This window comes from Anser anser, assembly GCF_964211835.1.
Source record: "Anser anser genome assembly, chromosome: 10".
NCBI classification, from domain to species: Eukaryota; Metazoa; Chordata; class Aves; order Anseriformes; family Anatidae; genus Anser; species Anser anser.
The window spans coordinates 2858583-2882071 of NC_139730.1; the positions used below are offsets into that span (position 1 = coordinate 2858583).

The 23489-nt window shown below is 44.9% G+C and overlaps 2 protein-coding genes across 5 annotated transcripts; one reads left to right on the plus strand and one right to left on the minus strand.

Moving 5' to 3' along the window:
* Positions 1 to 55: 55 nt before the first annotated feature.
* INTS14 (integrator complex subunit 14) lies at positions 56 to 11423 on the plus strand. Of its 2 annotated transcripts, none has more exons than XM_083851245.1 (12): positions 56 to 238; positions 718 to 984; positions 2493 to 2600; positions 4449 to 4604; positions 5146 to 5264; positions 5684 to 5826; positions 6774 to 6866; positions 8442 to 8586; positions 8810 to 8943; positions 9049 to 9167; positions 9520 to 9585; positions 10551 to 11423. In XM_083851245.1, exons 2-12 carry the CDS (start codon positions 763 to 765, stop codon positions 10800 to 10802), a joined length of 1557 nt encoding a protein of 518 aa, XP_083707371.1. In that variant the 5' UTR covers positions 56 to 238; positions 718 to 762; the 3' UTR covers positions 10803 to 11423. The 2 variants fall into 2 exon arrangements, with proteins under 2 accessions (XP_083707371.1, XP_083707372.1); XM_083851246.1 differs by lacking the exon at positions 56 to 238 and adding an exon at positions 286 to 631.
* Positions 11424 to 11600: 177 nt separating this feature from the next.
* Positions 11601 to 22927, minus strand: HACD3 (3-hydroxyacyl-CoA dehydratase 3). 3 transcript variants are annotated; one of them, XR_014588872.1, is made up of 12 exons: positions 22742 to 22927; positions 22082 to 22124; positions 21154 to 21227; positions 19248 to 19412; positions 18198 to 18249; positions 17718 to 17828; positions 16987 to 17114; positions 16355 to 16467; positions 15770 to 15876; positions 15531 to 15576; positions 14564 to 14695; positions 11601 to 13653 (listed from the first exon to the last, which is right to left on the minus strand). XR_014588872.1 is itself a non-coding variant. In XM_083851264.1 (11 exons), the coding sequence occupies exons 1-11, from the start codon at positions 22826 to 22828 to the stop codon at positions 13577 to 13579; spliced, it is 1089 nt and encodes a 362-aa protein (XP_083707390.1). In that variant the 5' UTR covers positions 22829 to 22927; the 3' UTR covers positions 11601 to 13576. The 3 variants fall into 3 exon arrangements, 1 of the variants encoding a protein (XP_083707390.1); XR_014588873.1 differs by having other exon boundaries at positions 15444 to 15576; XM_083851264.1 differs by lacking the exon at positions 15531 to 15576.
* Positions 22928 to 23489: the final 562 nt, after the last annotated feature.

The window sequence follows — 23489 nt, forward strand, 5'->3', positions numbered from 1 at the left end:
GTGGGGTGGGGGCTGAGACCCCAACCGGGCGCTGCCCGGCCGCTTCTGAGGGGGCTGTGGGGCTGATATCTGTGGGGAGCGGGCTCGGAGGGCTGTGGGGAGCGTCCCCGTCCCCGTCCCCGTCCTCGTCCTCGTCCTCTCCGGCAGCCCCGGCCCAGCCCGGCCCCTTCCAGCCGCGGCCTCGTCGTTCCGGGGACCGCTTTGTGCGGCGGACCCATGGCGGCCGGGCGGGCTGGGGGTGAGCGCGGGGCGAGCCTCCGTTCCCCCTTCCCCGGGCACCTCCACCACCACCTCCTCCACCTCCAGCACCACCGGGGCCGCAGGGATGGGAATCCACGAACCCCCCCGAGTCGTCCCCGGGGGGAGCGGGGAAGGCTCCGTGGGGAGGGAGCGCTGAGGAGGGGGCTGCCCTCTCTGGGGTCCCCGGGCTTCTCGGGGGGTCCCTGCCGCTTCTCTGCCTGCCGAGGCTCGGCCTAGGCCAGGCACGCTGCTGTCAGGCATTCCCAGCCACCCAGGAGCAGATCCTGCGCTTTTGGTTCATTTTCTGCCATAATCTGTGCTAAAACCCCTGTTTTGGGCATAAAACTTCATCGTGGCTTCCCCTTCTGCAGAGGGCAAGGGCTGGTGTGGGGTGAGCCTCGCAGGGTCAGGGCAAGACGTGTTGCCCCATAGCTGTTGTTTAATAATTGTTTGTGGCCTTTTTTTTCCGTCATGTAGTGGATCTCCGTTCTCTGCCGTGGTAGCTGAGAGGAGCAGCTCATCATGCCGACGGTGGTGGTGATGGACGTGTCGCTCTCCATGACACGGCCGGTGTCGGTGGAGGGCTCCGAGGAGTACCAGCGGAAACACCTGGCGGTCCACGGCCTGACCATGCTCTTTGAGCACATGGCGACCAACTACAAGCTGGAGTTCACGGCCTTGGTGGTGTTTTCGTCGCTCTGGGAGCTGATGGTGCCATTTACAAGAGATTACAACACGCTGCAGGTAGGGTGCGTGAAACCCCAATGCAGTCAAGTTGTGAATATTTAAAAAAAAAAAAATGTGTGATTTCATATTGCTCTGTACACAGGATCTTAAATAAAGCATTTTATCCTTATTTTAAAGATAGGTGAAATCAATGCGTGTGAAATGTTTCGCTACTTAACAAATCATACCTTTGCAGGTGACCTCTGGAGCATTGTTAATTAAGTTTAAAGTAGGGATGGAGAAAACCAAGAAGAAAGGGCTGAAGGTTTTGTGACATACTTTTTTCTGTAGCTGTTGATTTACTCTTGATAAATGATGCAGCAGACACGAGCATTTAGAAAGGTTTTGAGTCCAGTGATTTGGTAGAGAGATGTTTCTAACAGTGCATAACAGTTGAAACAGGGTGAGAATGAGAACAAAGGGATTTTAGGCCTTGCAGATGTGTTGGGAAATGGAGAGACCATGGAAAAGATAGAGTCTGAGAGAGAAATTTGATGTGAATGCTGTAAGGCACTGAAAGTTTCAGTCCAATAAAAATTGTAAATGTGTAGCTGGTTGTCATATATACTATTAAGAAGGAATGATACGTCACTGTCATAGGTCACCGTGTATTTATTAGGTTTTCAGTTGTGCAACAGATTTTACAAGATACTCTCTGTTAGGTTTTTATTTTACCATTTGAATGCCAGTACATTCTCTTTGGGTAATTTTTCCCTCCTCTGGGAACTTCTGAAAGCCAAGAATTCAAGCAAGCTCCCCTAGCATGTTAGTTTTACAGCTGCACCCTTCTTACTATGCGGTGTTAAGTGTGAAGTTTTCGTTTTAAGAAGAAAAGCTGGTTTACGGTTATAGAAACAGGATATGAGTTTTGGATTCTGTTACTCTCTGCTGAAGTGTTTTCATGAGACAAGCTCCTTGAAGCCTACTTTCTGAATCTGTGAGAAGTTGGAGTTATTCTGACTCCTGGGAGGATTTTCTAAGCTAAATTCCATTGAGCTGCATTGTGAGGCCACTAAACCTGGGGCTCTGAAGTGTCACGTCTTCATGGTGTTTTCAGTGGGCCTATGTGCAGGAAAGAAATATGACTCACTTTGAGCAATGAGGTGGTGGTTTGCAGTATGTTTGGAGCTCTTTGGCTGGAATGTTCAGGAATGCAAAAGGTTGTTATTGCTCATATATTACAGAGTAGAATTGGAAATTAATACTTCAAGTGAGACATTGATTCAGATTTTTATTTTCCTGTTTTTCTTTGAGATGTGATTTTTTTTTTTCTCCCAAAGTTGCTAGATAGTAGAGTTCCTTCAAAGCCAGCTGTTGTAGTTGTCTCATGATACTGTTCACAATTTCTTCTCTCTCTTTTTAATCTGTGCAGGTTGTATGTTAGCATATAGCCTGTTGTATTGTGTTGCAATGCAGTTGTGTTACAAAGCAAACATACTGGCTTGCCACAGAACTGTGAATATTTTTTCTATGTTTGCTGGTAGTGATATTTCACCCAGCAATAACCGTGGTGTTTGTTTTTACAGGAAGCTCTAAGTAACATGGATGATTACGACAAAACCTGTTTAGAGTCAGCACTGCTTGGGGTTTGCAATATTGTTCAACAAGAATGGGGTGCAGCAATTCCTTGCCAGGTATGTTTGATTTTTCACTGTTCACAGGATATAGCATATCCTTAATACTCCCTGTAAGTTGCAGAAGGAAATGTAAATATAATGTGAAAACTTTGAATACTCACGGGCATTCTGGTACTAGAGGAAGATGAAGAATTAGTATTTTAGATATATCTGGGATATGAACAGAAAGTAGTATTTATTAGAACATCAAGAAGTGAAAAACTAGACAGTTCTTTCCACTACAACACCACATCGGAAGGAAAAGTGTTCTGCGTATCAGTGATGTTCCCTTTACACACCTGTAAGCTGTAAAATCTGTCTCAAAGATACTCTTTTGAAGGCTTGGCATTTGATCTGGATGTGGTGTTCTTTCCCAGGACCCTTGGTCAGTTTGGAAGGAGTATAGTCACACCTACAGTAACCTTTCTGCTCTGGTACCTGATGGTTTCCAGGGCTTCTAACAGTTCCAGGTCTCAGACGACAGCACAGAGTACAGCTGAGTGTGTTTTGATCTGTCTTCTCTCCCTAGTGAGTCATTCAGCGTGCATCTGCTCGCACACTCCATCCAGCCTTTGCAGCTCTCAGCCTTCTGAATTTGCTGTCTCTTACGGCAGAGTCTGCTTTTAGCCCTCAATTTTCTGAGATACTAAGAGCCTGTTGCTCTTTGGGTTAGGATATAAATTCAGTAATTTTGCACCTCAGTGAGCTGGGAACATCTCACAAGCAATATTCCTTTAGGAGAAAGAGGATAGACGTTGATTGTCTAGACAATGCTTCGTAATCTAACCAGGATAAAAGGCACCATGGAAAAGTAGTTATTCAACACAAAGAACTAGAAAGATGTAAAAGCCAAGCATAGATTAGATCTCAACAATTTTTTCTCTCATTTGTGTCATGATTTGCTGTACTGGAACTTCAGGTTATTGGGTGATGAAAGGCAGCGGGGAATGTACTGTGCAGAATTTTCTAATAGTAAAAAGCATTGCTGCTGAGCAACGGTTCAGATGGGTAGTGGGGAGACTGAGGATTAAGAGAGAGTAAAAATCTGGCTGTAACAGATGCCCGCTGAGCTCCAGTTGGATTTGATTTTCCTTACCTCTCAGCCAAAAAATAATGCCTGGTGTAGCTGTGCAGCATTGAAAGAGCAGTTATTTTACTCCTCTGGAAATGACTGGGTCTCAGCTGTGTGTGTAGAATTCCATTATTCAAGGTAACCTATTAGGGCAGATTGCTACAAGAAGTGACAATGGACTTGCAATTAAATGGAAAAATGTCTATTTTAACCTTCATAGTTCTGCTGCAAAGTGTGAGCATACTGCAGCTGTATTTGTTAGCAAAGAATTACAGTCATTAATACTACCTTTTTATGGCTTCTGTGGTCTGTAGTGGAACTTGGGTTGCCTTCCAGCATCTGCAAAGAAGTGATCATAGTTGGCCTTTATCTTCCATCCAAAGGTAAACCTGAAGTTCCCAAATCCACTAGCAGCAGACTGCTTTTTTGGCTGTGTAATCACGACAGTTCTAGTGTACATTTAAAACTGGCTATGTTCCTGCACAGCACGGTGTGTTTCTAGCCATAGAATTCAATTTTCAGTGCAACTGCCTAATTGCAATGAAACGTGTATTTATCATGCACATAATTTAATTGCAGTGGTTAAACCTATCATTTCTCATTTATGTGCCTGCTTCTGGAAACTTTACTCATGATTCTTTAGTCAGCTCAGTGGAGGAAATGCCCAAGTGAACAGGGCTTTTCAGAATAGAAGCTCATGCTGCTAGGAAGACTCCTGAAATGTATGTAGTTGTCCTCCACAGGTAGAAACACGTCTCTATTTGGAAATGCTAATCTATCCTCTCTCATTCAAGGTTGTTCTCGTCACTGATGGCTGCTTGGGGATCGGCAGAGGCTCCCTACGACACTCACTAGCTACTCACAACCAGAGGAGTGAAAGCAACCGATTTCCACTGCCTTTCCCATTCCCGTCCAAGTTGTATGTCATGTGCATGGCAAATCTTGAAGAGGTGATGCCTTTAACATATGCTTTTTTTCATCGTTACACTGGATAATTATTATTCTTATCTGATCTAATGATCATGTCAGCACAAAACGCACTTTTGTATTCTTTTCTTCTTAAAAATTAAATCGTCTTGAAGGAGCTAGAAACTTAGAATTACGAATAAAACACTAATATTTAAGGTATTCCGGTGGTCTTAAAGACTGAGAACTTCTAGCTAGAAACTTAGAATTACGAATAAAACACTAATATTTAAGGTATTCCGGTGGTCTTAAAGACTGAGAACTTCTGTGATTATTGGTTGCTTTTTGAAGCAGAACCTAATATGAAAAAGCAACGTATTTTATGTTTCTGGGTCAAATACTGCATTTGCTATAATATAAATGCAACATAAGGAGTACGTTTTCTGGGAGAAAAAGAATATTGGTTTATGCAGAAAGAAGTAAGATAAAATTTTACTGTGTTGCGTATATTTTCTGAAAACACACTGGTTAAGAAAAACATAGTAAAAAAGCTTAACAAAAACATTTCACTTTATGCTTGTACAGCTTCAGAGCACAGATTCCTTGGACTGCCTGGAACGGCTCATAGATTTAAACAATGGGGAAGGGCAAATTTTTACCATTGATGGACCACTTTGCCTGAAGAATGTCCAGTCTATGTTTGGGTTAGTAGACTTTTAGATAATACGCTTTTGGGAAGGTTTCCAGTTAGTATCTGTAAAGGAAAACAAACGTAACAAAGATCTGATGATATGGGGTGTTGTTTTTTTTCTTTTAGCGTATGATCTTGTTAACTAAATTTTAATCTTGACCTTTGTTGTTCAGGGTCAGTATTTATTTTAATCATTCTGTAATCAAACCATAAAATCTGTTATGATTGGCAGGTACAAGTTACTATTTTCCAGATGACTTGTTAATTTGCCATCAATATGATAATGTGCTGCTTTGTTTCATAATTTGGCAATGCCAGAACTGACTGTAGTCACACACACAAGTTTTGGGAGCTTAGTTAGCATGCTTTAGACAAACTATTTTCATTTGATATGTATTATTTTTTCCTTAATGCTAACTGATCTTGTTCTAGAAAGCTAATAGACCTGGCTTACACACCATTCCATGCTGTTCTCAAGTGTGGCCACTTAACATCTGATGTGCAAGTATTTCCCAGACCAGAACCTTTCATTATAGATGAGGAAATAGACCCCATTCCTAAAGCAATTAATACAGGTAACGTTTTTTTTTTTATTGCTTTTTACTTAAGTCTGTTTGATTTCTACCTTTTCACTACCATCTCTTTTCCTGTACAGTTACTGTTGCACCCACTTTCTCTTTGTGAAGATCAATCACTGATTATGTAATTTCTTGGTATATGTGGCTCCAGGGGACGAAAACCTCATCCTGTTTCAGACATGTGTACCTGGTGAAAGGGCTGGAGTAGAGCAGAGGCACTTTTAAAACTTAGCAAGCCAATTTCTAGGGATAGAGACTGGAAGAGAGCCACAGGCTGCTTTCCACAAATACCTTCATAAGATTAACAGAGGATTAAAGTAGTGTGTTGGAGAAGGGGCTGTATTTTTATATTAAAGTTGCCATTATCAGAAAGACCCCTTGTTCTCAGATGAGACAAACTAACATCTTTCTGGAGGCCTCTTCAGGGAGTCCACTAGGAGTAAAGTTGGGAAGAGTTGGTGAGACAGACGCTTTATAAATCTCACCATGTACTTGCACTGTCCTTATTGTTTGTCATCCTAGCATTTCTCACCAATACTGGCTTATTTTTAAAAACAATTTTGCAAAGAAAACCTTTCTCAGGTTTCCCGTTACTGGACGCTGCACCCATGAACGGCAGGTAGTCTGTAGCTAGTCCATGCCTGTGACTTGTGAATGGGTAGGTACACACCCCTTGGAGAGAACACACTGAGCTTCACTGCTGTGTTTCAAGAGTGAAGTTTCAATTGTAGGATCAAAATTGCTCACATATTCATGTACGTATGAATGTTTGTCATATTAACACCTAGAGACCTCAGTCAAGGTTAGGATTCGGTTGTGCTACCTTAGTCACCACTTCAGAAACAGCAGTGTAATAAGTGGTGATGTTAAACTGACTGAATACATTCTATTTCTAATTTTTCGAATTTTTTCTAACTAGACTTAAACCTGTTTTCTCCCCACAGATCTAGAAATTGTTGGGTTTGTAGATATAGCTGACATTTCTAGCCCTCCTGTCTTATCCAGACACTTGGTGCTGCCTATTGCACTTAACAGAGGTAAGCAAATTGTCTTGCAGCAAAAACTGCTTTAAGCTTCCCCTGTAATGGCCATTGTGGTTTCAATTAGAAGCAAAAGTTTCACGCGTTATCAAAGCGCCAAATGTTTCTAAGGACACGTTTTCATGGTTACATTAAAATTAAAACCTTGGACACAAGCTCTGCCTTTTTTTTTGAATAGTGTGCTCTTCAGACAATTCACATGCACACAAAGAGGTGAATTAGTAGAGGGATCAGTGTCCTTATACCGTCATTATTAACAGAGCATACTGAACTAAAAACTACAAATAGTTATGGGTCATGAAGTAAGTGGTGCAAGATGAAGACTTAATGCCTGTTTCTAATTGCTTCTTGGAATGATTTGTTGTGAAAAATCTGATCTTAATAACAAAAAGGTTGCTTAGTAGTGCTCGAGCATTAATTACTACTCACTGGGTCCAAGTGTATATGTATCTTGTGTAGGCTGCAATGGTTAAGCATATCACTGACTTGGAGCTACTTGCCTGTATCAGTGTGTGCTAAGAAAGGTTTCCCATGTCCTTTTGTCATGGCCTTGGAGTGGAGTAAAAAGAAAGTGAGATTTCTCCTGGTAAAGAAGAATGAGAGCACCAGATGTGCTTTCATCTCTTTTAGTGCTCTTAGCCTGCTAGGCCTTTCACCTTAGAAGATGTTAAGAGTTAAATCACAGCTGTATTCCAGCTGCTAAAACATTTCAAATTTCTCATAATTACCACAAATTGCATAGGAGAGGTGGACTTGAAATTCAGGATACTATAGTTTCAGAAGCAGCTGTGTTATCCATTGCCAGACTCTTGGTACTTTTGGATTTCCGTTCTCATTTCTTCGAAGCTGAGGTTTTGTTTGCAGGGTTATTTATGAACGTTGTGAAGTTTCGGGAATAGAATGCAATAGAATAATTATGTAACTTTATAGATTTTTATAACATTTGTCCCAACAGTTAACACCTGTTTATTCTATAAAAGTATTAATTAAAGGCTGGCTTGTCCAACATGCCTGTTTTGATTCAGTCTCATCCAGCTGCAGCAGAGGAATTTGCCAGTCCCTGCCATTTCTATCTGCCTTTTATTGCTCTTTTACCTGGAATTACATGCCCTCCCCTCGGTTTGCTTGCATGCTGGGAATGAGTTGGGTAACTTGAACAAATAAAAAAGTGAGTCTTTGTTAACCCAACTCGTTTTGACTGACACAAGCTAGGGAGTGATTATACAGAGAGGCCTGTGAGTGGATCAGAGGAGACCTCTGACCAGGTAGCTGTAAGGTTAGAAAGCGGTAGTCTTTTCAGTCTTTGCTGCTGTGAGAAGTGCTGGTGGTTGTGTTCAGAAAGTCTAATAGTAAAATACCATCAGTTCTCACAATAGCATGGGTGTGGGGAGAACAAGAGCCTTTCTTAAGAAAGGAAAACACGCAAGCATTTAAAAAGTAGCTTCATAGAATTGTGCTCTGTGTTGAAGATGCTTTATGGCAGAGGATACAGGGTGGTAAGCGTCATGAAAATAGAACTTGTGAGACTGAATTTATTTTTATGTCATCTCTTTGTTTGCTTTCCTTCCTCAGAAGGTGATGAGGTGGGACCTGGGATCACAGACGACACCGAAGATGAGAATTCAGCTAATCAGATTGCTGGGAAAATCCCCAACTTCTGTGTTTTGTTACATGGGAGCCTGAAAGTGGAAGGCATGGTGGCTGTCGTCCAGTTGGGGTATGGAGCTGGATGTCTGCCTGAAGAATCTCTCTTACTCTGCTCATTTATGCTTTTACTCTGTAAAGAATTCTCCATTACTCGGTAAAGCCATGGATTTTTAACAGTAGATATCTTTCTGCCAGTATAAATTACAAATACACACGTGGAAGGGAGACAAATTCTGGGTTAAGAGGGATATAAAGCTTTTTTTTCAGCCTTTGGGAATTGTTCTCTTCAATAGGCCAGAGTGGTATGGAATGCTCTATTCACAAGCTGATAGCAAGAAGAAATCGAACCTCATGATGTCACTCTTTGAACCTGGTCCCGAACCCCTTCCGTGGCTAGGGAAGATGGCACAGCTTGGACCTATTTCAGGTACTGGTTACACTCGTTTGAATAACTCTTGCGCATTCAGTATTTTCTTGTGTGAATGACCTGGGCAGATATTAATCACTAAGTCTTTTTCCTTTTTTCTTCCAGATGCAAAAGAAAATCCATATGGAGATGATGACAATAAGAGCCCTTTTCCCTTGCAACCCAAGAACAAGCGCAGTTATGCACAGAATGTTACTGTATGGATTAAACCAAGTGGCCTCCAGGTAACGATACGGGTTTTGGATTTGGTGCTTTACTATGAACAGCAGTAGCTATCTAAGCAGCAAATTGCAGTCTGTGTTGTCCATTTAATGTAATTGCTTTGTGTTTTTTTTATAAACTCTTTAAAATGTCATGATTAAAACGCAATCAGAAAGCTTATGCTGTTTAATGAAAGCCGCATCTCCAGTGTAGCATCTGGCTTAGTTTATTGGATTTAGTATAATTACCGTTTATGTTTCAGCCTTTGTGAGCTGCAGTCTTGTCAATGGTCAGGATTATTTATCAATATAGTTGGGGATTTTTTTCTGCAGCTTCCCCAACAGCTGCCAAGAATATTTTATTTGTTTTCTGCAGACTGATGTACAGAAGATCTTGAGAAATGCAAGGAAACTCCCTGAAAAAACTCAAACCTTCTATAAGGTGAGTAATGTTACAGGTCTGCCCGAATTTGATCTGTAGCGATAGTGGTGCATCTGACAGAGGAGCACATGCTGTCTGTGTCTGTGGGATCTTCTATGCTGGGATTGTAGGGCTCTGCAGACACACACAGTGTTCTGTAAAGAGTCATCGTGGGTCCATTTTACAGATTAGTGAAGGTTAGACAAGGGAGTCTGGTTTTCTGACATCGTATTATTCTCTGTCAGGGTGATACAGACATAACATGTTTACAGGTGCTCCTCACGATCCCTGCTGCTTTGATGGTGAACTTGTATGCAGATCTTATGCTTTTGTCCAGGCAGAAATAGATTGAGGGAGCAGAGAGGAATAAGAGCACGTATGTCATTCTGAATCTCAAAGTATCTCCTATGTCAAAGTATCTCCTATGTTTTTTCTGCAAGTGAAGCAGAAAAACACAAAATTCCAGGCACTCCTGGCCACATCGTAACAGTCTGTAATCTAGACTGTAGCTGGAAGTAATTGTTGGTCCTCTTGTAAGGGAAGTACTGAAGCAGTTTATTATTGTAACCCCAGAGACTTGAAGAATGAATACACTGACTAAATGCACACAAGCACTCATCACAGTTTACGGTGAAGAAAAATCAATACGCTTTGCTGGACGCTGTGGTTAGAGGCAGCAGTCAGTGAAGCCCAGCTTGGAAGCCACTCCCAGCTGGGACACGGGGAACAGGCAGGCACAATAGCTGAATGCACAGAAGGGTGAAGGAAGAAGTAAAGTGTTTCTAAGAAGGGATGAAGGGAAAACCAGCTATTTAGCTGTGCCACTATAACCCTCAGCCCTGAAACATTTTCACGTCATGAGCAGCTGGGCAGTTGCCAGCAGCTCTACTGATTACTCAGGTTATTTTCCTTACAGTGAATAAGCTTGCCTTTAAAAAAAAAAAAAATAAAGGGTCACAGTAGCTTTGAATTTTTGTTTTTTGCAGGAACTTAACCGTTTACGAAAGGCAGCTCTGGCCTTTGGCTTTTTGGACCTCTTGAAAGGTGTGGCAGACATGCTGGAGCGGGAGTGCACCCTGCTTCCTGACACAGCTCATCCTGATGCAGCGTTTCAGCTCACGCATGCTGCTCAGCAGCTTAAAGTGGCAAGTACTGGGGCTTCTGAATACGCTGCCTATGATCATAACATTGCTCCACTGCAGACAGACTTTCCCAGTACCGGCACTGAAAGAATGTGAAGTCTCCGATTTAGGAACTTCTACAGATTAAGACTCAAAGTGTTCAAATTTTCTTGTCCTGTTTACTTTTTTAGGGCCTCTTTAATTACAGGTTGGAGAACTTCTGTTCAAACAGGGGCCCTTTATTTGCATCAATGCTTTCTTAAGTGTAGTTAGTCTGTGGTGGCTTCAGTCAGGCCTGGAAACTAGAACGTGTCCCAAGGTTGGTCACTGTATTGGATGATGGGTGGAAATTACTTAGTACATGTGAGGAGAGAGAGAAAATGCCATCACAGGCCTCACTCCTTGTGGCTTTTGGCCTCCCAAGACTCCCAAGAATGTGGTTACTAGATAACTGAAATCACTGGCAAAAGTGTCCTAAAAGGCAGCTACTATTATTTTATACATGGATTTCATCAGTCCAAAGAAAACGTGTGAGAATCACTGCAAATTCAGATACAGAGCTAATTTCAGGGTGTTCTCACTGATCAGGTGCCCACCGTGAAAGCTAGCCTGTACTGCAGTAATGAACATTATCACTGGCACTGCAGTGCTGATACTTGTGAAAGTAACTTAATCTTTTGAGACAAATTTTTTTATTTGTGTAATATTAATAAAGAGTAATTCTTCAGGAAAACTTAAGTTGGTTTTGTTCCATTTTCATAGCAACCTTACTGGGTGCATGCTTAGGCATGCACAGGCCTAAAACATCGACCTGGTGATGGTTGGATGTCAGCTCTTTATCATGAGCATTGAGTAATAAATGATACAACTTAATGCATTCAGGGAAAAGAGCAAATAATTGAACTTAAAGCAAAATTTGGTTGTAAATCTTTATTAATAGAAACACATTCTTTCTGAAGGACTAAAACTCAGTAGTGTAAGATCCATTACAGCTCGCACTAGGTACCACAATTTCACTGAGAAGTATCATGTATGAGTACATGTGGATTTTATAACAGAAGTTTAAATGCCCAGTAATTAAAGTATGAAAGTGATCTTTGCTGTTCCAAGTCAGCTAATTCAGTTCTTTGACATACTTCAAACATACGTACAGTGTGTGCTGTAGTGAAAGTGTGTAAATTATGCTCAGCTCTTTTGAGAAAGTTACCTGCACTCTTCTTTGCAACTGAGCCTCAAGTACCTCTAAAGAGAAATTGCATCATGCCTCTTGTTGACAAAACACAATTGTGAAATGCAGTGTGGAGCTTGTACCAGCTCTTTGTTATAATCTCTTTTTAACATGTTTCCTTTCTTTACAGTAACAATCACTGGGGCCATGTCACAAATAGTAAGCTGTTTGTTATCTTTAAGTATAGAAAATAACTTTCTGGAGGATTCATGTCATTTTACAGTAGAAAAAGGTAATGCAAGTAGTAAGATGGCACTACGCTAATCTCAGCTTCAGTGCCTGATCTGGATTGCTGGCTTTGCTTTGCATTTCCCTGGGGGAAGCAGCAGTTGTGAAGCAACCTGTTTATAACCCCAATGTGGTTTTAGAGGATGCTTGCAGAATACTTTCTAAACTTCGTTAGAGGGGCCAGAGGGGTCTGGAATCAATTGGAGGAGGCTAGGTGTCAGAAGGGCATGCTGAAATGAAGTCAACTGAAACGAAGGTTTCCAGGTGAGAGACAGCATGACCTGGAATGGGAGGGGAACAGATCTTGTTGTTATTTAAAGCAAGCACAGAGGAAATAGGGTCCCTTCAAGCCCTATGCAGGAGCTCCCTTACTGAGATTCGATCTATGATATCACAATAATAGATGACTTATTTGACCCACCACCTCCATCCATCCCAACAGGGAACAGCCAACAAAGCACATACACCTGTTTATTAGCTGTACCCCTAAGTTTTAATTAGAAAAGCAGTCGTTGTTGCCTTTCCAAAGGCTATAAATACAGGAGCTACAGCCCTGGCAGGAACGATCAGAGGTGTTCAGTCTCCCAGGGCAGTTCCAGATTTTCCCTTTGCGTGAGTGGGAGGGAGTTGTTCTGGTATTCACATGCTAGGAGAAAGCTGGTACCTATGTTTCCTTGTTTCCTTATTTTTCAGTGCTTGCGTTATCAATCAGGAAAGCATTTCTGACTGTGGGACGAAGCAGCAGCTTCCTTTTCCTACTGACTGCTACAGGTATATGGGTATTGCTATGCTCCACACAGTGTCCCTATTCCGTTCAGGATAAACTAGAAACAGATTAAACTGGTATGTAGCATTTAAATTGACATCAGCCAGCTACTTTTGGTTTTAATTCTGCAACATCAGTAGGCTGCCTAAGAAAAGGCGGCGTGAGGGCTGAGCAAGTTTACCCCTACCGTTAATATACACCCAGACACTGTTGACAGTGGTCTCAGACTGTGCTCCTCGTGCCATCACAAAGCCCCCAGGAAGAGCACGGGCCAGCCAGTAGTATATCCCAACATCAGAAGCCTTATCTGCATGCAATATTGAAAGAGCAAATATCCAATTAAAAGATAAACGCTATTTCTATTCAGTGCTGCTCCACTGTTTATAAGCATATTATATGCAGATAATTGGATTTCTTCCTAATATGGCAGTTCATAGGATACAAGTTTAAATGTAACCGTTCAATGGTAAATGTCATGCATACATATGATTGAAAGGGAACAAAATACAGTATATGGGAATGTTACCTGAATTCACTATGAAATCATGGAACAGAGTATGATCATTTAATTTTACAAAATTCTTTAAATTACAGTGGGTAAAACCATAAGAATTAGAGGCTTATCTTTTCATTGAGATAAGTTAAATAAGAAAGCAGTGCAGTCCTCCTTTACTTCATCTTTCTCTTCTTTGGTCCAAGGTGCTGTTTCCTTTGCTTGTAGAGATAACGGAAGTTTACAAATATCCCTGAAAAAGAATGAAGTGTTTAGGTTGGACACTATTGCATCACTTTAAAGCTAGATGGCTGTACCAAATTAAAAAAAAATAGTAATAATAAACACACAAGGGTTTAGGAGCATACATAGCGTTGAAAGCTAATGCTAGTATTTTCTTGTTGGGTTAGGTGGGAGTTCCTGCACAGGTTGCTTGGTACTGAGGCTGCTCATTCAGAGGGTTGGTTTGTCACTTTTAAAAAGCTGCCAGCACCAGCTGTGCAGGGCTGAGAAAGGATCAAACAAGTGTTTCAGACTGAATCTCTCCTGAAGGTATTCTTTAGGCAGTGTTTGCAATAGGGAGAAGTCTAGTGAAAGTTCAGTTCAAAATTCTAGGTGAGATTCACCCTTCCTGACTAAAGAGACGTCTGGCTATGCAGACATACTGCGTGTGCATACTACAGTGGTATCTTGTATTTAGAAATGTAACATAAGAAACCACATGAGGGTGATGCGCTGTTCTTCTTTAAATATACTACTACTTAAAAAGCCTTCTATAAACAGTTTTAGTTTGGTACTACGTTTAGATTTCCTCTAAATCATTCTGAAGCTCAAATAACATGTAAAAGGGTGAAACTAAGCAATAGTGAGGTTATAAGTAATATGTAAAAAATACTATTTTAACCTGAGTCAGCTGTAGATAATGTTGCTAACCTGTTACCAAGGTCTCCTCCTTAGGGGCTAACCAGTGCTAATTGTAGGTGCATTCCCCTGATCTCTGACAACTTATATAAACAAGCAACAGGAAAGTGCTTAGCCTCAAGCAATTTTGTGCTGCACGATCCCAGAAATACAGAAATTTAACTTTTCTAAGAGAAATATACTTAATTAGAGGAAATTGGCCTTTTAATTTCAATAGTGAGAAATACAATTAAGTATCTTACCTAAAAACAAGGCTATAAGGTATAACTGAAGCAAGAATGAAAACTGGATTGTGACATTCAGTGGATTTGGCAATCCCAGACTAAATTTCCCTGTTTCACTGAAGATTGGAATGGACTGAATGAGACAGACAGCTGAAAACAGAAAGATGTAGTTATCAAACAAGTAGGATATACGGTTGCCTGGCCCCCACCAACTTTCTAAAGATGTTCCCTTATTTACTAGCTCTCATTACTTTGTGTGTTACTTTTGAACCGATTTTAAAGCTAACTTTAAACATGCAGTATGATGGTAAGCAGGTAGCTCAGGCAGTAGGCTATAAAAGTCTCAGCATGATAAACTTGTTTGGTGATACACTTTTTGTATGCGACTACTTGGCTGGCCAGGCCTGCACCAGCGGTATTTACCGTGCAGAAATGCCCACAGCCATGAAACAGGCATAGGCTTTCCTGTACCTGGAGTTGGGCAATGTGCTGCCTACTCCTGGCTCATAGAAGCAGGCTCTGACAGGTACGATTACAACACATCTCTTACATCTGGAAGCTGAGCAGTGATATGCATGTTAAAAAATAAAAAAAATCCAGACCCGTTAAGACAGCAGAGTTCGCTGTGAAGCCGCCTCCCCTCTAGAGGAGGGGCAGCAAGAGGACTGGGGGCCCACCTCTCCAGGGAGCGCTTGCTCTCAGAGCAGCAAGGGAGCAGAGCCCCATCAGGCAGGCACCATGCCTGCCTCAGAACAGGCTGTGCTGCTTTCAGAGGAACAATCAGCCCCTGCCTGTCCTGTGGCAATGATCTACAAGGTAACATCAAAATCCGTAAGCTGGTGTGAACCCAAGCTAGACTGACCAAGTCAGGTCTAGCAGACAAAAGCAAATACAGTGCCTCGGATCAGCAGAGGGAAGCGAGCGTTGTCTTCCTGTAACGCTTGCAAGGTCTGCAGCGCACGCTTGGTCACTTTGTTCCGCTAACCTTTTGTTGCCTTTACTTTCCTCTCCAGTGCCCAAAACGATGACTTCTGTTCACATTAAATTGAGAAAATGTTTGGTTCAGTAAGAAAGATAAAAACGCTTACATTTGGTTCAGCTCAAAGCAAATGGCTATTTAGCTGTTACTCTATTCTATTACTTTTTAGTCCAGCAGCCAAACCAAAAATGGAGTTATTTGCCCAGCCTTAATTTTGTTTATTACAAATTTTTTTTTTTAAATACCTTCAGCCAAGCCTCCTAAAGGGTAGAGAGGGATCCAGGTGGTGTAACGGAGCCAGGTAAGTGGTTTCCATTCAATACCAATGCATGAAAGCATGTAATATGGATACCTAAAGCCAATTCAGGGTGAGAAGAAACAGATACCATTTAAAATGCAAGCTGCTAACAGTATAGAATAGTCAACATAATTCCCAAGCAGCACAAGAATATTTTAAAACTGCACACCATTATTTGGTAGTTTACAGAACTAATGCTGCTATTCTAATCATATGGATGAATTTCACTGCCTCACTTGCCTAATACACCTTTCAACATACTTTTCTTTTTAAAGAGAAACAGAGCACAGTGCACCTCACTTAATCATTCAAGTAAGCGAATGGTTAAGAAAGTAATCATTCAATCTAAGAATACTTCAACTAGAGGGCTGAATTTCCCAAAGGAAAGCAACAGGTTATCCTTGGTTCAGGGTAGTATTATCTTTTAGGCTCCCAGCTTTTGGCAGATGGAGCAACCTAGGGAAGGCTACAGAATTCTTGGGATGAACCAGATAGTTCTGCACACACCTGCTAAAGGAAAAATCCCACAAACCTGAACAGCTCAATGATACTCCAGAAATAAAACACGAAGAACACCACGGCTTTGCTCTGCATTTCCTCTAAGCTTCCCAGGACAACAAACAAAATAAAGTTTCTTCCAAATACCTGTTTAAGAAAAACAAATTAAGGAATACTCACACCCTCCATCAAAAGAGGGAGCAAGGCCTTGCCGTCAGCAGTGTGCAGAATATGTTCTCTTCCAGTGTGAAACAGGTCTGTGCTCAGCACATAACCACGCAGCTGAGCTGTCACTTGCGTTTTTCAGCACACCTTTTTACTCTCTATCTAGGTCCATAGTACCTATTCTTAAGTCATCTAGCTTCATTTTTATTCACAACAACCACAATCAGGATCAAAAGGGCACCGGAACCAAATCAGAATCATGTACTTTTTGTCAACTAATTCTTGCTTTTGTTGTCCCAAAGCACCGTACGCAGGTGTTGGAAGAAGAGAGCCTGCCACAACTAAGGCTGGGAACCTTGGATTTCTACCTCTAGGGTAACATTCTCTAGTTCAGTGCCAGTGAGGTTGTACCACTTATCTTAGGAGCGTCAAGACACTGAAGTAAAATACAGCTTTACTTTAAACATGGGAGGAGCAAGGAGAAGAATCTCAAAATATTACCTGTATTATAGCAGGTATCAGCGGTGATCTGACTAGCCCTATTAGTGAGTTCACGACTTCCATTAATGCCAGGGTCTGACAGAAATACATCATGTCAGAAATAGTGTGAAATGTATCATAGAAGGAATCTGTAAGACAGAAAACCATTTTAAAGACAAATGAACGTTAACGTTCAGAAAGCTGGGGCAGCAGCATAGCTTTTGGTAACAGGATTCTATTTATATTTGAAGCAGCATTATGCGTAATTACACTTCATAGGCCTTACCTCGAAGTCCCAGCAGTTAGGCCAGAAGCACTGCTCAAGTGCTCTGTTTCACACACACAGGGATCAAGAGCTATTACAGTAATTACTACACAAAAAGTGATAGCGCTGCACTGCAACAGAATGAAGAATTCTTGCTTCAAAATATTTTGCCCAGGTCATTTTCAAAAATACTGATGTCGCAGTTAAGCGAGACATTCTCTTTCAACTGATTTCTTTAGTTGTAATCTTGGCAGAGTACAAGCATCTTTCATCAGAATACACAACTGTCATTTCAAGACAGCGTCTTCCTATCCCTAACACTGTGATGGCTTTTGAGAGGCTTCTGTTGTGCACTTCAGTGGTGCATTTACTGTTTCGTTTCCTAAATGAGTCTTCCTTTAGACTTAACTATTTAGGAAGTATTAAAGACAACAATAGAAACAGAACAATCCCCTGCAATGTGAATAAAGTAGTGCTTATTACTTGCCTTTTCCTAAGATGAACAGTCGTACTGTCATGTTCACAAAAATCCAAGAGAATCCCAAAAACTGCACGAGATTATACATGATTAAGTATCCTTTCTTCAGGTGTTTGAAAGCTAAAATCAATAAACACATCAGATGAGCGGAGTACAATGGTAACACTCCTGCAAAGATTACAGCTGCAAACCAGGCTTTCAGTGAGAACCCAGAATACAAGAAGGGGAATTACTGATTGTGATAAAAGGGTAGCTGTGTGCATTGTGGGTTCTGCCTGCTTTTACCATCAACCGCTAGAGATGAAGTCTCGCTAGTCAGATTTTTAAATTTTACTGCATTTTTACTGAATTTCTAAATAGTGTAATACAAAGATCCCCCTCCAAGATGCACCAAGCCAGTCAGAATTGCTCCGTGAGAGTTGAGGTTCACATGTCTGAGCAACAGAAGCTTTCTAAACCCCACCTTACTAGAAAGGTACGGTTACTTACGGTCTTTTGGGACTCTGGATTCTATTTTCATTTTGCTAATCTTTTCTTCTTCCTTAAGATGAAGGATAAGGTTTTAGCAAGCGTTACTGTAATTAGCAACTGATTTGATAACTATCCTACTGCAAAGCTAGCAGCGGGTTTAAACCTCAGCTAAGCAGCCACTTGCTAGAAGGTTTAAATGTTCACCTGCATAAAACAGAGCACATTTCTCACCCAGAAAGAAGGCAGAGGGTGTTAACTGGTTACCCTACCTTCACTAGGTATTATGGTAGGTGCTTCTGCTGAAAAAAGCCAGCTGTTTTCTGTGTTAATTCTCAATTACTGCTGCTTCTCAGAACTGTTCCTTGAAACATTTCAAGACCCACCAGAGACCTGATGGGAACTGAGAGCATTGAGCCCTGGCTCTCTGCGTGCCCTTCACTGCTGCTTTCTGGCTTTTGGCATTGCAGCAGCCCTTTCTCCTCAGTGGCTGTGGAGGGGAACAGGGCAGCGTTTGTTTTTAAAAGTTAGCAGAAATGTGGTCTGTTCAAGTGTTTTCCAAGATGGGCTTTCACTTCCCTGCTGTATTAAGCTGCTTGAGCTCACCATATGGTGGGAACGCACAGTCAGGGCCAGCCCAGCAGCTCAGGAAACAGTACTATGGCAGTACACGCAGAAACTGAAAGCTTTTCAGACAAGCAACGCCCAGGACTGGTGTCTCTGGGCTTCTTGTGTCACACTGACATGAATGGATCAGGACACAGGACTGCTAGGGCGCAGGGCAGGAGGTAAAAGTCTCCAGCTGCAGGCTCAGCCAGCACTGACCTAGTGTGCAGCCAACAGTTCGGATTAGAACTGCTGCTCCTTTTAGCCAGAAGTGCGCCTTTTTCTGAATTCCTGCTAAAATCTGAGCTGCTTAACTAATTCTACCTGACATCCGTATGAAAAAGCATCAGCAGTGAGCACGCTAGGCAACTTCAGCTAAAGGAAGAACACAAGTTCACGTGCAGGGGAACAGCTATCCTTGCTCTGAAGCTGGCTGCACAAGCCCCACGTGCCCGCAGCACTGACCTTCTCCCTCAGTTCCATTTCAGCATCCGATTCATCTAACCAGCGGTCGAAGTCGGGAGCTAGGAAGAGCGGGCGCTTCTCCTGCTTGGTGAGTCTCTCCCACCAGTTACTCTCCTTCTTCTGCACGGTGATGTTCAGCTGCCTTTGAGTCACCCTGCACACGGGCTGAGGGCAGACACAAGAGCAGACATCAGCAAAAGCCCTAAGAAACAAGCTCCGGGACTGAACCAGTAACGGTAAGGGACTTGTGATTCGATCGTAACCAGCTGGAAAGCCTGCACAGCACCACTGCTCAGCACCGCTGGATCCCACCACACAGAGCAGGCACACACTGGCACTAGCCACCCGTACTGCCACCGTCAGATCCCTCTGCACCTCCAGCCCACGCCAGGGTGCTCTGCAGGAAACCGCTTCTTAAAGGCAGCTGAAACCGATGCAGGAGAGCCATGACCTGCATTCGGAACTGAGCATGTTCTTCAGCACTCCTGTCAAGGCTGTCTGGATGCTCCCAGGACATCTGAAGGCTGCAGCTGTAACTCACAGCTGCTAACGCCTGCTCCGTTCCTGGCAGAGGCTCCATCTCTCACTGGCGGCCAGCTCAGCGCCAGCGAGCGGCGCTCAAGGTGCGCACCAAAGCCAGAAGAGAAAACCCTGGAGAAAACCCTATTCCCTGGTCCCCACCAACCGTAGTCACCCAGATTTCAGAGTCGATCCTCCTCCAGGCACCCAGCCCCTTCGAAGGTAACTCCAAGTGACTACCAGACTTTTGGAAGGATGCTGCAGGGGCAGAGGCTTGCTGTCCGGGCCTGGCTCACAGCACCACAGGGACAAGCACGGGTGGCGGCGGTGCCTCTCCCCACGCCATGCACCTGCTGCTTTACAGAACAGGTGACAAACAGGCAGCCAGATCCTGGAAGCAAGGCACGTTAACTGTAGCTCCTACCAGGTATCCAATGGCAGACACGAGAAACCCGCCTGCTGACAGCAGAGCCGAGACCCAGGGCTTTTGGTGCTCCACCACACACCTCTTCGAGCCAGGCCTTCTTTCAGCGAGTGCCCGCTGATGCCTGGCACGCCTTTTCCCAGGAAGGTTCCAGTTCACCACCCGTTTCAGGAGACGAAACGAGTTCAGACCCCAGAAATTCACCCTCCAGCCCTCGGCTGCGTTGCACAGAGGGAACAATCTCTTCCCTGCCGAAGCAGCAAAGCCGAATCACAGCTCCTGGCACGACTGCTGGCAGCCAGGAATAAGCAGCACAAATCCTCCGCTGGGAGCAGAGCCCGGAGTTTCCCTGTGCCCCTGATGGCTTTGAGAGGTGAAGACAGACTTCACAGCCACCTGCAAGGGCTTGCCCTCCCAGCCAAGCTCTCTCTATCAGACTACAACGGCAATTATAACAACGTTTTGCAAGAGGACCTGCAATATCTGTACTGGCAACCTAAGGAATTTGCACAAGCCAAAAGCAACAGTTCCCATGACTTTCTCTTGTCTGGAAAAGCAGCCAGGAAACATCACACTGACGCTGTACCACAGTGTTCCCCTCCTCTCCAAGGCAAGGTTGCATCAGGAAAATTATTGCCAGATTCTCCCATTATTTTGCAGCTTTAAATCCCTACTAAAAAACATAACTACCGTGTAACAGGTATGATAAACGTAAGGCCCTGTTTCTATTAAAATTTACCCATGCGAGTGCTAGCTCCAGTGAGATTTGCATTAAGGCAGAACAGTGGCTGAGCACAGGGACCGAGGACTGCCACAGACAGCATTTAGGTTGTCAGCAGTTACAGTCTCCAAGAAAATCTAACAGCACATTGTGGACTTCATGCACAGCCATCTTCCTTCCATATTTCCCAATGTATTACCTTCCATTTCCAATAGTTACAAAAGAAAAAAAAAAATACCTACTTTAGGCTCGACTGGTTCTAGGAACTCGATCTGAAATTCGTAGATGTTGTCCCCTTTGGCACCATGACCCTGTGCTAAAAAACAAGAATTAACCATCAGCACGAAGGGCCTAGCGAGATCCACGCGCCTTGTCTGCAGAGGGTACTTTACACGCAGAAACATTCAACTTTTATTTTTAACAGTGCCTTCCCCTGCCTTGCTGGGAGGGAGGATGGAGCCCCAAAGCGAGGGGCCGCTCAGAGGCGCAGCGGCTGGGCTCAGCACCTCTGCACGGTGCTGGGAAAGCACCTGCAGTGCAAAGCCCGCAGAAGAGGAGCCCAAAAGGCTGTTTGTGCCCGGTGTGAGCCCAGCTGAAAAGCTGCCGTGCTGTGTGACCAGGGCGAGCTGTGACCGGTGGGAGTGAAACCTGCACGCCAAGTTTCCTTTCCACCCCTGCGTGCTGTAAACTGATCCTGAAGTGAGCGGATGTGCGGCCATACCCTATCGAATGGCCTGGTGGTGGCTCACCAGGGAGGCAGCATTTACCACATTTTGGACAAAACAACCAAATAAACGACCAAACCCCACTAAATGCAGCTACAGCACATCCCCAGCGCGCTGCAACCGCCCGGCTGAAACAAAACGGCCTTTGGGGAAGGGATCTGCTTTACCTGCCAAATCGTGCGCTAGTTCCTGGTGCAGACCTTTGATAACGCTCACAAACGAGGTCTTTATGAAAGGAAAAGGGCTGTGCTGCTGGGGTTGGGGTGAGGCAGAGAGCAGAGGTGCGGGGAAGTGTCCCTGACATTTAAATGCACGGTGGGATGTTTTCCCTAATAGATAAGATATGGCTGAGGGTTGAACGCCGGGGTCCGTGCGTGGGCACGCTTCGAGGCCTATGGTCTGTGCCCGGCATGCAGGGAATTGCGGGCGAGGGCCGGCCACCTACCTCTGAAGTGGAGCACGTTGTCGGTGATGGTGATGTCCGGGTTCTGGGGAGAGAGGAGAGCTTTGGAGGAGGGCCCGGGCGGGCAGCGTGCCCTGTTACCGTTCCCCCTTCCCACCCCTCTGCACCCAGCCGGTACCGAGAGGAGAGCACGGTGCCTCGGGGGGACACCGGGACCTGCTGCTGCTGCTCCTGCCCTGTTCACCCGCACCCCGATCCCAACCTCACAGTGATCCCACCACCGCCACCCTCACCCCGATCCCGTCGTCACCTCGATCCCACCACCAGCGATCCCACCACCACCCTCACCCTAATCCCACCTCAATCCCACCACCCTCACCCCAATCCCACCACTACAGATCCCAGCACCACAGATCCCACCACCCCCCTCACCCTCATCCCACCCCAATCCCACCCCCCTCACCCCAATCCCACCACCACTGATCCCAACCCTCGCCCCAATCCCACCCTTCCCTCGATCCCACCACCGATCCCGCCACCACCACCACCTCAATGCCCCCCTCACACCGCTCCCCCCCTCACCCCACCACCCCCAATCCCCCCCCCCTCACCCCAACCCCAATCCCCACCCCCCCGCCCTCCCCCGAGCGGCGGCCGCCCCCGGTGCCGGTGGCGGTGCGGGTGGCGGTGCGGTGCGGGTACCCGCACGTCGCTGAGCTCCACCCGCAGGTACAGCTCGCCGTGCCGCTGCGCCCAGTGCACGTGCGGCCTCAGGCTGGGCTCCGCCATGGCGCCCCCCAGCCCGCCCGCCGCGGGCCCGGCACCAGGCACCAGGCACCAGGCGGCGGCTCCCGGTGCGCCTGCGCCGTGCTCGCACGGGGCGGGAGGGCGGCAGTGCGCCTGCGCGCTGCGGGGCTGAGGGAGGCAGGGAGGGAGGAGGGGCTGTGGTGGTGGGGAGTGTCGTGTGGTGGCTCCGCGCCGCTTTATGGCTGGTTCACCGCCCTTAGGTGGTCTTGGGGATGGGGAGCCGCTCCCAGCCGCGTTCTGAAGGGGGCCGGGGCTCGGCTCGCTCTCCCGGAGCTGTAAGCCCTGAGCTGCCCGTAGTTGGGCTGGGAGAAGGGCCGGCTGTGGGAATTGGGGTGTAATCCCTGTGGGGCGGGGGGGGTCCCGCTGCCCCGTGCCCCGTTTGGGGGCGCTGATCCCCCAGGGCCCGCAGAGAAAACCCCAAAACTGGCGGCACCGCGGCACTGCCTGCCCGGGGAGGCACCCGCAGCGAGAGGGCCTCGGTGGCGGTCAGAGGGACACGCACCTACAGAGCAGCGGCTCTGCTTTACGGGGGGAAAGCAAATATATGTTATATATCTGGGACAGAATAGATACATTTATATTATATACCTGTGCTGCAACCTGCGGGTGCCTTGGACTCAATGTGTGTCAGCCCCAGCATTGC